General features: G+C 48.2%; 1 protein-coding gene across 5 annotated transcripts in view; it reads left to right on the plus strand.

Annotated features, from left to right (window-relative positions):
- Positions 1-12,681, plus strand: part of LOC148054102 (E3 ubiquitin-protein ligase UHRF2-like) — a 162,431-nt gene that overhangs the window by 44,331 nt on the left and 105,419 nt on the right. For all 5 annotated transcript variants that reach the window (XM_087770975.1, XM_087770973.1, XM_087770972.1 and 2 more), the window contains one exon: positions 5,854-6,096. In XM_087770975.1, the coding sequence (XP_087627101.1) occupies positions 5,854-6,096 (243 nt within the window). The remainder of the gene's footprint in view (positions 1-5,853; positions 6,097-12,681) is intronic.

Here is a 12,681-nt window from a genome sequence, read left to right on the forward strand (position 1 = left end):
GGGGATTGCCCCGACCCAGGTGCAGGACCTTGCAGTTGGCCTTGTTGAACTTCATGAGATTTGCATGGGCCTACTCCTCAAGCCTGTCCAGGTCCCTCTGGATGGCATCCCTTCCCTCAAGCACCACTCAGCTTGATGTCATCTGCAAACTTGCTGAGGGTGCACGCAATCCCAACGTCTACGTCATTGATGAAGATATTCAACAGTATCGGTCCCAATACAGACCCCTGAGGAACACCACTTGTTACCAGTTTCCATTTGGACATTGAGCCATTGACTGTAACTCTCTGGATGTGGCCAGCCAGCCAGTTCCTTATCCGTCTAACAGTCCATCCATCAAACCCATCTCTCTCCAATTTAGCGACAAGGATGTTGTGGGGGACTGTGTCAAAGGCCTTACAGAAGTCCAGGAAGATGACATCCATAGCTCTTCCCTTGTCCACCGATGCAGTCACTCCATTGTAGAAGGCCACCAGATTAGTCTGGCACGATTTGCCCTTGGTGAAGCCATGAAGCTCTCAACTTGTGTACTGCTGTTTTTCAAAGACAGCTCTGTGCAATCAATCCATTTTTTTACCTAGAGGGCAACCCCCCCCCCCCACCTTTCCTTCCTTGCCTGTCCCTCCTCAACAGTTTATAGCCATTGATTGCAGTGCTCCAGTCGTGTGATTCATCCCACCAAGTTTCAGTGATAGTGACAAGACCATAGGTTTCCAGTTGCACAGTGGCTTCCAGCTCCTCCTGTTTGTTACCCATGCTGCGTGCATTGGTATAGAGACACTTGAGTTGGACTGTCGACTGTCTCACCTTTTTGGAGGGTTGGGGGGCATTCCTCACTACTCCAGTAGATGCGCTCATCCACCCTGTTGCTTGTGAGACACAAGTGTCACGGCTTTGAACCCCACCCCTCAAGTTCATTGGTTTAAAGCGTGATTCACTAAGTCAGCCAATCTGCCAGCGAAAATTCTCCTTCCTCTTCTAGATAGGTGGATCCCATCTCTCCCCAATAGGCCGTATTCATTGAAGAATGTCCCATGATCATAGAAGCCAAAGCCCTGGTGATGACACCAGCCACCAAGCCAGGTGTTGATCTGCATGATGCATCGACTTCTGCCCGCACCCCTATCCCTAACTCGCAAGACAGAGGAGAAGATCGCTTGTGCCCCCAGGGCTCTGAAGTCCTGCTTGATCTTGCCCAGGCTATGCTTTACTGTGTCATTGATGCCCACATGGAAAAGAAGTAGGGGATAGCAGTCTGTGCTTTTAACCAGTTGTGGCAGTCTCTCTGTGACATCCTGGATCTTAGCTCCTGGCAAGCAGCAAACTTCCCTTGACTGTGTATCATCAGGCCGACTGTCATGGTTTAACCCCAGTCGGCAACTAAGCACCACACAGCCGCTCACTCACTCCCCCCCAGTGGGAGGGAGGAGAGAATCAGAAGTGAGTAAAAGTGAGAAAACTCATGGGCTGAGATAAAGACAATTTAATAGGTAAAGGAAAAGCCGCGCTCGCAAGCAAAGCAAGGAATTCATTCACTACTTCCCATTGGCAGGCAGGTGTTCAGCCATCTCCAGGAAAGCAGGGCTTCATCACACGTAATGGTTATTTGGGAAGACAAACGCCATAACTCCAAATGTCCCCCCCTTCCTTCTTCTTCCCCCAGCTTTACGTGCTGAGCATGACGTCATATGGTATAGAATATCCCTTTGGTCAGTTGGGATCAGCTGTACCAGCTGTGTCCCCTCCTAACTTCTTGTGCACCCCCAGCCTACTCTCTGGTGGGGTGGTGTGAGAAGCAGAAAAGGCCTTGATGCTGTGTAAGCACTGCTCAGCAGTAACTAAAACATCCCTGTATTATCAACACTGTTTCCAGCACAAATCCAAAACATAGCCCCATACTAGCTACTAAAAGAAAATTAACTCTACCCCAGCCAAAACCAGCACACTAACAGATGGGTGCCTCGGTGCCTCTCAGCAGAGAGTCGCCCACTACTAGCACTCACCGCCTCCTTTTGCAGCTTTTAGTGTGTGCAACTGGTGTGGTTTCTCCCTGTGAGTCTTGGTCATTGGCTTCATCCACTGCCAAGATTTCGTATCTGTTGCTGGTTGATACATACAAGGAAATGGGGGGGGGGGGGGGGGGGGAGTGATATCCTGCTGCCACGAGTTACCAGAGACACTGGAACCGGTTGCCCAGAGAGGCTGTAGATGCCCCATCCCTGGAAACATCCAAGGTCAGGTTGGATGGGGCCTTGAGCAACCTGATCTAGTTGAAGATGTCCCTTCTCATTGCAGGGGGGTTGGACTAGATGACCTTTAAAGGTCCCTTCCAACCCAAACCATTCTATCATTCTATGACGCCTCCTTCTCCAAGGTGCTGTCTGTTTGCTGTTGACGCTCTTTGTCTGGTAGTCCTTGGAGGTCAGTGCCATGGAGCCCTAATATTTCTTCTTGCAACGCCTCAAATAGTACTCTGTTTCTTGTTCCCCCTCCCTAATACAGCATAGCCTGCTGACTTCCTCCTGCAGCTCCTCCACCCACTGCCTCAGTGACTCCACCAGAGCACACCTTGCACAGGTGGAGCTTGCACCCTCCTCCACCCAGGAGTGTGGGGTACAGACTTTACAGCCCTCCACCTGGACAGCAGCTTCCCTGATAGGAAGCTCTGTCTGGGTGGCTGCCTCCACTTGTCCCAGGCTAGCCTGGCTGGATAGATGGGCTCCCAGCTGCTGCAGAGCACAGCCCTCACCTAGTCTCTGCCACCATGCTTCACACCATCTCAAAGTACTTCCTAATAAGCCCTTCTAATTCCCTGGAGGCCTCAAACTGCTGGGTAGGCTTGCACAGCCACCAGCTAGCTGGGGTGACCATCGGGGCTGCAGCCTAAGCCTGCAGGTGAGCAGAGCAGGCAGCAGCCCGACAACTAGTAGAGTGCGCCGCCCTTCTCGCGCGAACTACCGCTTCGCTCAGGGGCCGCTCCTTGCTTGTACGCCCTCGTCGCTGGCGCTCCCTAGGGGCCGGTTATATGCGGCTTCCCGCGGTTTGAACTGGCCGCGGGGACCGTCGGCACCGCCCAACTCTCGCCTGCCCCTCTCGAGACACCTGTCGCCTGCCAGCCGGTCCCTCCACACACACAACCCAAGGGTGCCGGGGGACCAGAAACCCCCTCAAACACCCCCCGGGGACCTCACAAGCTTCACACTCTTCTCAGCACGCGGCAACAACTGCTGCTGCCACTGCTAGGGTCAGCTTCACGTGTTTTGAACTGGCCGCAGGAACCGCCGGCATCCACATCTTTAACATCCATCAGTCTCTTACAAATATTAATTACAGCAAATGTTTAGCTTCCTGAGGTGAAACAAACTTGATCTTGCTGGATGAGAAATACTTCAGGTTGCTTGTCGTCACTGTTTTTCACCATTTACATGCAGAGACAAAGTCCTCAATGAAAGCAGAGCCCAAATAGAAAGGGACTGGCAGTTTAAAACCATGCATTTATATTGCTTGGTGCTAGAAACACTTCTACAAAACTCTGCCCAAATTGAAGTCCTGCCATCAATTACATGTTCTCAAACATTCAGGGTTAACTTTTTATTTCTTAAAAGCTTAGACTTCTTGGGTTGATGTTGAGAAGACTGGATAGATCAGGATGACAGGTAATTCCCTTATTTTAAGGGGGATAGTTTCTTTCTGTTGTGCCAGCCAAGTTGGGGTCTAAGTGCAACAGGAGTGAGGAACATGGGTCAGAGGTCTCGTGTGTCTTACACTCCAGATGTTGTCCCGAAAGCAGGGTCATTCGCCTGGTGTGCAGACACCAATTAACACACAGAGCAGAGGTATTTTATTTCATGTCTGAGCAGAGATGGGTGCTAGGTGGCAGTTCTACAAAGCTAGCACACCTTCATACAAAACTACAGCATATTTATTTTACTACATGATTAGTATAATCCCGCCTAATTTTACACTTATTGGTTAGTGATTAACATTTCGTACACTATTGGTTTACTATATTAAAATTAGCCTTACTGGCTATGCAAATTAGTATGCATGCTTCTTTCAGGTGTGTGTGTGGGGGCAAGTCTTTTTGGTCCTGAATTGAGTCGGTGGTTGCGATCTCCCCTCGCCGCATTTACCTTTCACCCAGTTACTGCAGTTTTATCAGACTTCATGTTTTTCTGGCCACCATCCAGTCTTTGGTGCCAAGATGCTCCCTTTTATCAGTCCAGTAGCTCTTCTTCAAGGATATAGCCGTTAGTTTTCCACGGTTCGTTAATTAAACAAATACTCTTATATCTTTTAGCTCCCTCCCAGATTCCTTTCCCAGAGCACAGGTGGTTAGTAGTTTTGCTCAGTGGAAAATTTTCACTTTCTGCAGGATATCACGGATGATATAATTCTCATGGAGAGCAGGATCTGGCTTGTATCTTTCCAACTCTTGTCGTTACTCTTACCCTTTTTCTTAATTATCTGTAGTTTTAACATTTGGGATAATTATACTAGTCGGTAATGTTTTATCTTTTTAGTGGACTAAATTCATAACAACAGCTTCTTATATTTGTAATTGTACTGGTTTTGGCTGGGATAGAGTAAAAATTCTTCATAGTAGCCTGTATGGGGCTATGTTTTGGATTTCTGGTGAAAACAGTGTTGATGATAACACAGGGATGTTTTAGTTATTGCTGAGCAGGGCTTACACAGCATCAAAGCCTTTTCTGCTTCTCAAAACGCCCTGCCAGCGAGTAGGCTGGGGGTGCACAAGAAGTTGGGAGGGAACACAGCTGGGACAGCTGACCCCAACTGACCAAAGGGATATTCCATACCACATGATGTCATGCTCAGCAATAAAAGCTGGGGGAAAAAGGAGGAAGGGGGGGATGTCTGGAGTTATGGGGTTTGTCTTTCCAAGTAACCGTTACGCATGATGGAGCCCAGCTTTCTTGGAGAAGGCTAAACATCTGCCTGCCGATGGGAAACAGTGAACGAGTTCCTTATTTTGCTTTGCTTACGTGTGCAGCTTTTGCTTTACCTATTAAACTGTCTTTCTCTCAACCCACGAGTTTTCTCATTTTTACTCTTCTGATTCTCTCCCCCATCCCACCGGGGGGGAGTGAACGAGTGGCTGTGTGGTGCTTAGTTGCCAGCCAGGGTTAAACCACGATAGTAATGCTTAAGGATTCTTATTAGAACGTTGTGGGGGACCGTATCAAAGGCCTTACAGAAGTCCAGGAAGATGACATCCATAACTCTTCCCTTGTCCACCTATGCAGTCACTCCATCGCAGAAGACCAGTAGATTAGTCTGGCATGATTTGCCCTTGGTGAAGCCATGTTGGCTGTCTCTAATCACCTCCCTGTCTTCCATATGTTTCGACATGTTAATACTAAAGAAGTAAAAAACAGGTCTTTTTAGACAGGGTCAGGAAAGAACAAGTTATGTAATTACTTAACAATAATATATACAATGCAATAATTATTAAATATAATTTTAAAATCATGTTTACCCATAGGTATTCCATAATGGTATAAGTGGCAATGCAGTTCCTACCTGTGATCTGAGTACAAAATACCTGTGGTAGTTTAAATTCCAGTTGCATGATTAACACATCTTGAGTCTGTAAAGCTGTGTGTATTTAAGAGATGTCACTGGGCAGAAATCATGAGTCCACTGTGCTTGATGAGTTGCTGTTGAGTTCACTCAAGATACATGATTTTGTAGACTTACTTGAAATATATGTCTTGTGTCTGGTCAACTTTGAAGCAAATATCTGTTTTTTTAAATTATCCTCCCTAAGAGGAGGGCTACATATTAATATCAAGGTGGAACTTTACCAATATACTGTTTTTTTCTTGACAGTTGGAAGATGGACACACTTTATTTGACTACGATGTTGGACTAAATGACATAGTTCAGCTTTTGATACGCTCTGAATCTGAAGCTCCTACCACTTCTGTGACAAATCAGGGTGGAGAGGTCAATCCCTGTGCTGTTTCCAACTGTAAAAACAAAGTCAAAAGAGCAGCAAGTAGCAGATCACCGAATCAGCCATCTACATCAGCTCACTTGTTTCTTATAGATCCTGGCATTGGATTGTACAAGGTATGTGCAAGTTCTGAAAGCAGGGGCCTTATCTTGCATCTATCACTTTAATTTTATTGCTTATACAGGCCTGTATTTTCAAACAGTTTTCTTTCATGACCAGCTTCATGTCAGTGGGACTGAGAGAGTCGAGATTAGTTTGCACCATGCAGATTAAAATAAATCTTAAACTGAGTTAACAAATCATTTAGTTAGAAGCTAAAACTGGTTTAACACCGGAAAAGGTTGCCCAGAGAGGTGGTGGAGTCTCCATCCTTGGAGATATTCAAAACCTGACTGGATGTGGTCCTGGGCAACCCGCTCTAGCTGACCCTGCTTGAGCAGGGAGGTTGGACTAGGTGATCTCATGAAGTCCCTTCCAACCTAAATGATTCTGTGATTCTGTGAACAGATGCAATTGGAATATATTATTAGCTAAGGCATTCTGCTTTCCAAACCTAGCGTACAGGTGTATAACATATTCAGAGACCCTAAGGACCTAAGGAGGTAATTTGTTTAAAATTATTGCAAGGTAACTTAAACAGTGATTATTTCATCACTGATTTATAATTTTCAAAATAATCTCTACCACTTCTTTAAAATAGGTTCAAAATTTGCTACCCTTTTATAGACAGCTTGCTTTAAGGAGAGGAACACTACCATCAGCAAGTTGATATATATGTGTGTCTGTGTGTATACATAATTATTTATATAGTTGAAGCTCGAGAACAAAGTAGCAAGTATTGGGGGCCCTGGTGGAATTCACAGTCTTGAGGGATATGGGCCAGGCAAAGAGTGAAGTAAGATGCTGAATTTTAGGAGAGCAAACTTTCAACTGTTTAAGGAATTAGTGGATGGGACCCCCTGGGAAACTGCCCTCAGGGATAAAGGAGCTGAACAGAGCTGGCAGCTATTTAAGGACATTTTTCTTAGAGCACAAGAACTATCAATTCCCACATGTAAGAAATCAGGCAAGGAAGGCAGGAGACCAGCATGGCTGAGTAAGGACCTCCTGGTCAAACTGAAACACAAGAGGGAAATGCATAGGCAGCAGAAGCAGGGGCACACATCCTGGGAAGAATATAGAGACGCTGCCCGGATGTGCAGGGATGGGATCAGGAAAGCTACAGCATAGCTGGAGCTGAATTTGGCAAGGGATGTGAAGAATAATAAGAAGGGCTTCTACAGGTACATTGGCCAGAAAAGGAAGACAAAAGAAATTGTACCCCCCCGATAAATAGGACAGGGGATCTGGTGACAACTGACATGGAGAAGGCTGAGGTACTCAACAATTTTTTTGCCTCAGTTTTCCCTGGCTCTTCTCACATCTCTCGAGCCCCTGAAACTCAAAACAGGCACTGGGGGAATGAAGTCCCACCCATTCTGAGAGAGATCAGGTTCGAGACCAACTGAGGAACCTGAACGTATACAAGTCCATGGGATGCGATGAGATGCATCCCAGGGTCCTGAGGGAATTGGCTAATGTAGTTGCTAAGCCACTCCCCATCATATCTGAAAAGTCGTGGCAGTCAGGCGAAGTCCCGAGTGACTGGAAAAAAGGGAAACATCATGCCCATTTTTAAAAAGGGTAAAAAGGAGGACCTTGGGAACTACCGACCAGTCAGCCGCACCTCTGTGCCCAGTAAAAATGATGGAACAGACCCTCCTGGAAGTTATGATGAAGCATATGGAAGACAGGGAGGTGATTAGGGACAGCCAACATGTCTTCACCAAAGGCAAATCATGCCAGACTAATCTGGTGGCTGGGGGCCCAGAAACCCCCTCAAACACCCCCTGGGGACCTCACAAGCCTCGTACTATTCTCAGCACGCGGTCATTTTTACTCTTCTGATTCTCTCCTCCCTCCCACTGGGGGGGAGTGAGTGAGCGGCTGTGTGGTGCTTAGTTGCCGACTGGGGTTAAACCATGACAGTCGGCCTGATGATACACAGTCAAGGGAAGTTTGCTGCTTGCCAGGAGCTAAGATCCAGGATGTCACAGAGAGACTGCCACAACTGGTTAAAAGCACAGACTGCTATCCCCTACTTCTTTTCCATGTGGGCATCAATGACACAGTAAAGCATAGCCTGGGCAAGATCAAGCAGGACTTCAGAGCCCTGGGGGCACAAGCGATCTTCTCCTCTGTCTTGCGAGTTAGGGATAGGGGTGCGGGCAGAAGTCGATGCATCATGCAGATCAACACCTGGCTTGGTGGCTGGTGTCATCACCAGGGCTTTGGCTTCTATGATCATGGGACATTCTTCAATGAATACGGCCTATTGGGGAGAGATGGGATCCACCTATCTAGAAGAGGAAGGAGAATTTTCGCTGGCAGATTGGCTGACTTAGTGAATCACGCTTTAAACCAATGAACTTGGGGGGTGGGGTTCAAAGCCGTGACACTTGTGTCTCACAAGCAACAGGGTGGATGAGCGCATCTACTGGAGTAGTGAGGAATGCCCCCCAACCCTCCAAAAAGGTGAGACAGTCGACAGTCCAACTCAAGTGTCTCTATACCAATGCACGCAGCATGGGTAACAAACAGGAGGAGCTGGAAGCCACTGTGCAACTGGAAACCTATGGTCTTGTCACTATCACTGAAACTTGGTGGGATGAATCACACGACTGGAGCACTGCAATCAATGGCTATAAACTGTTGAGGAGGGACAGGCAAGGAAGGAAAGGTGGGGGGGGGGTTGCCCTCTAGGTAAAAAAATGGATTGATTGCACAGAGCTGTCTTTGAAAAACAGCAGTACACAAGTTGAGAGCTTCATGGCTTCACCAAGGGCAAATCGTGCCAGACTAATCTGGTGGCCTTCTACAATGGAGTGACTGCATCGGTGGACAAGGGAAGAGCTATGGATGTCATCTTCCTGGACTTCTGTAAGGCCTTTGACACAGTCCCCCACAACATCCTTGTCGCTAAATTGGAGAGAGATGGGTTTGATGGATGGACTGTTAGACGGATAAGGAACTGGCTGGCTGGCCACATCCAGAGAGTTACAGTCAATGGCTCAATGTCCAAATGGAAACTGGTAACAAGTGGTGTTCCTCAGGGGTCTGTATTGGGACCGATACTGTTGAATATCTTCATCAATGACGTAGACGTTGGGATTGCGTGCACCCTCAGCAAGTTTGCAGATGACATCAAGCTGAGTGGTGCTTGAGGGAAGGGATGCCATCCAGAGGGACCTGGACAGGCTTGAGGAGTAGGCCCATGCAAATCTCATGAAGTTCAACAAGGCCAACTGCAAGGTCCTGCACCTGGGTCGGGGCAATCCCCAGCATCAATACAGGCTGGGGGATGAATGGATTGAGAGCAGCCCTGCGGAGAAGGACTTGGGGATACTGGTGGATGAAAAATTGGACATGAGCCGGCAATGTGTGCTTGCAGCCCAGAAAGCCAATTGTATCCTGGGCTGCATCAGAAGCGTGGCCAGCAGGTCGAGGGAGGTGATTCTGCCCCTCTACTCCGCTCTTGTGAGACCCCACCTGGAGTTCTGCATCCAGCTCTGGGGTCACCAGCACAAGAAAGATATGGACCTGTTAGAGCGGGTCCAGAGGAGGGCCATGGAAATGATCAGAGGGCTGGAACACCTCTCCCATGAGGAAAGGCGGAGAGAGTTGGGGTTGTTCAGCCTGGGGAAGAGAAGGCTCCGGGGAGACCTTATTGTGGCCTTTCAAAACTTAAAGGGGGCTTCTAAGAAAGATGGAGAGACTTTTCACCAGGGCCTGTAGTGACAGGACAAGGGGCAGAGGTTTTAAACTGAAGGAGGGTAGATTTGGATTGGACATAAGGAAGAAATGCTTTACGATGAGGGTGGTGAGACACTGGAGCAGGTTGCCCAGAGAAGTTGTGGATGCCCCACCATTGGAAGTGTTCAAGGTCAGGTTGGACAGGGCTTTGAGCAACCTGATCTAGTGAAAGATGTCCCTGCCCATGGCAGGGGGTTGGACTAGATGATCTTTAAAGGTCCCTTCCAACCCAAACCATTCTATGATTCTCTGTTATTATTAGAATCTGTTTTTTGCAAGAAATCCCAGCAGCAAGGAGAACAGGAGAACTAGGGGGAATCAGTCATGAATGCCAAATAGAAAACAAAAGGACAAGAATCTATTTTTGACTGCACAATGGATCTAGATATAAATGCTTTTTGATAGAGCAGCCTATATGTGAGTTGGAACATCTGTCATAAGTAGCGTTGCTTGAGGATACAGTGGGTCTCCTGGAACTGTGAACACATTAAGAGAGCACGTCTTAACCACTACAATTCATGTAAAGATGATCATTTCCCTCGTGTATTCAGCCACTGAATTCCCTTTTATTTATTTTTAAATTTGGTGAGAGTTGAGATAACTGTACTTCAGGAAATGGATCTGGTACAAACGTGTTTTAAAGCTTAACATTGCATATAGTGCTCCAGATATGGTTCATATTTATGTTTAAAGCTCCTAGAATCCTAAAATGCTCCCTTCAGCTACTGTATCCCAAGCCTTGGTTCATCCAGTTTTGCCTTAGAATCACAGAATCATAGAATCGTTTAGGTTGGAAAAGACCTTTAAGATCATCAAGTCCAACCGTTAACCTAGCACTGCCAAGTCCACCACTAAACCATGTCCTCAAGCACCACGTCTACCTGTCTTTTAAATACCTCCAGGGATGGGGACTTAAACACTTCCCTGGGCAGCCTGTTCCAGTGCCTGACTACCCTTTCGGTGAAGAAGTTTCTCCTAATATCCAATCTAAACCTCCCCTGGCACAACTTGAGGCCATTTCCTCTCGTCCTATCGCTTGTTACTTGGCAGAAGAGACCGACCCCCACCTCGCTACAACCTCCTTTCAGGCAGTTGTAGAGAGCGATAAGGTCTCCCCTCAGCCTCCTCTTCTCCAGGCTAAACAACCCCTGTTCCCTCAGCCGGTCCTCGTAAGACTTGTGCTCTAGACCCTTCACCAGCTTCGTTGCCCTTCTTTGGACACGCTCCAGCACCTCAATGTCCTTCTTGTAGTGAGGGGCCCAAAAGTGAACACAGCATTCGAGGTGCGGCCTCACCAGTGCCGAGTACAGGGGGATGATCACTTCCCTAGTCCTGCTGGCCACACTATTTCTGACACAAGCCAGGATGCTATTGGCCTTCTTGGCCACCTGGGCACGCCGCTGGCTCATATTCAGCCGGCTGTCGACCAACACCCCCAGGTCCTTTTCTGCCGGGCAGCTTTCCAGCCACAGCCACTCTTCCCCAAGCCTATCACATTGCATGGGGTTGTTGTGACCCAAGTGCAGGACCCGGCACTGAGCCTTGTTGAACCTCATACAGTTGGCCCCGGCCCATCGATCCAGCCTGGCCAGATCCCTCTGTAGGGCCTTCCTACCCTCCAGCAGATCATCACTCCTGCCCGACTTGGTGTCATCTGCAGGCTTACTGAGGGTGCACTCGATCCCCTCATCCAGATCATTGATAAAGATATTGAACAGGACTGGCCCCAATACTGAGCCCTGGGGAACATCACTTGTGACCGGCTGCCAACTGGATTTAACTCCATTCACCACCACTCTCTGGGCTCAGCCATCCAGCCAGTTTTTTACCCAGAGAAGAGTACGCCTGTCCAAGCCGCGACCAGCCAGTTTCTCCAGGAGAATGCTGTGGGAAACGGTGTCAAAGGCCTTACTAAAGTCCAGGTAGACAACATCCACAGCCTTTCCCTCATCCACTAAGCGGGTCACCTTGTCATTGAAGGAGATCAGGTTAGTCAAGCAGGACCTGCCTTTCATAAACCCATGCTGACTGGGCCTGATTCCCTGGTTGTCCTGGACGTGCCATGTGATGGCACTCAAGATGATCTGCTCCATAACCTTCCCTGGCACCGAGGTCAGGTGCCCTTCAGTGTTGAAAGCATAAGCAACACAGATACATGTGCTGTGGATCCCTCTAATAACTGGGCACAGACACTCCGTCCATCCAGTAGCTGCATCCTCGCTCTCCCCAGTTGCCTCAGGCACAGACACATGTATAAAGGGGTCTCTTAGTCAACCCCCAGACCCTACGGTCTCTCCAGCAGTTGGCCTGAACACCCTGGTCCCTCCAGTAGCCAACTCCTCTGGTTGTCTCATCCCCAGGGGCACACACGCATACCTGGCTCCCAAGCCATTTAACCCACTTGCCAGCTAGTTAGGTGGTCACACACCAACATGCGTGCCCTCACTTGCTCCAGTTGCTGGCACCCCAGACACATGGGCCCTATGACCCGTGGTCTGACTCTAGTTGCTAGCATTTCATAGAATCATAGAATCGTCAAGGTTGGAAAAGACCCTTAAGATCATCGAGTCCAACCGTCAACCTATCACTGCCAAGTCCATCTATACCATGTCTTCGAGCACCGTATCTACCCGTTCTTTAAATACCTCCAGGGATGGAGACTCAACCACTTCCCTGGGCAGCCTGTTCCAATGCTTAACCACCCTCTCGGTGAAGAAGTTTTTCCTAATGTCTAACCTAAACCTCCCCTGGCGCAGTCTGAGGCCGTTTCCTCTCGTTCTATCACTCGTTACCAGGGAGAAGAGGCCGACCCCCACCTCGCTACAGCCTCCTTTCAGGCAGTTGTAGAG

The sequence above is a fragment of the Nipponia nippon genome, unplaced genomic scaffold (genome assembly GCF_047370975.1).
Source record: "Nipponia nippon isolate SJK-2023a ecotype South Korea unplaced genomic scaffold, ASM4737097v1 scaffold_34, whole genome shotgun sequence".
Classification (NCBI taxonomy): Eukaryota; Metazoa; Chordata; class Aves; order Pelecaniformes; family Threskiornithidae; genus Nipponia; species Nipponia nippon.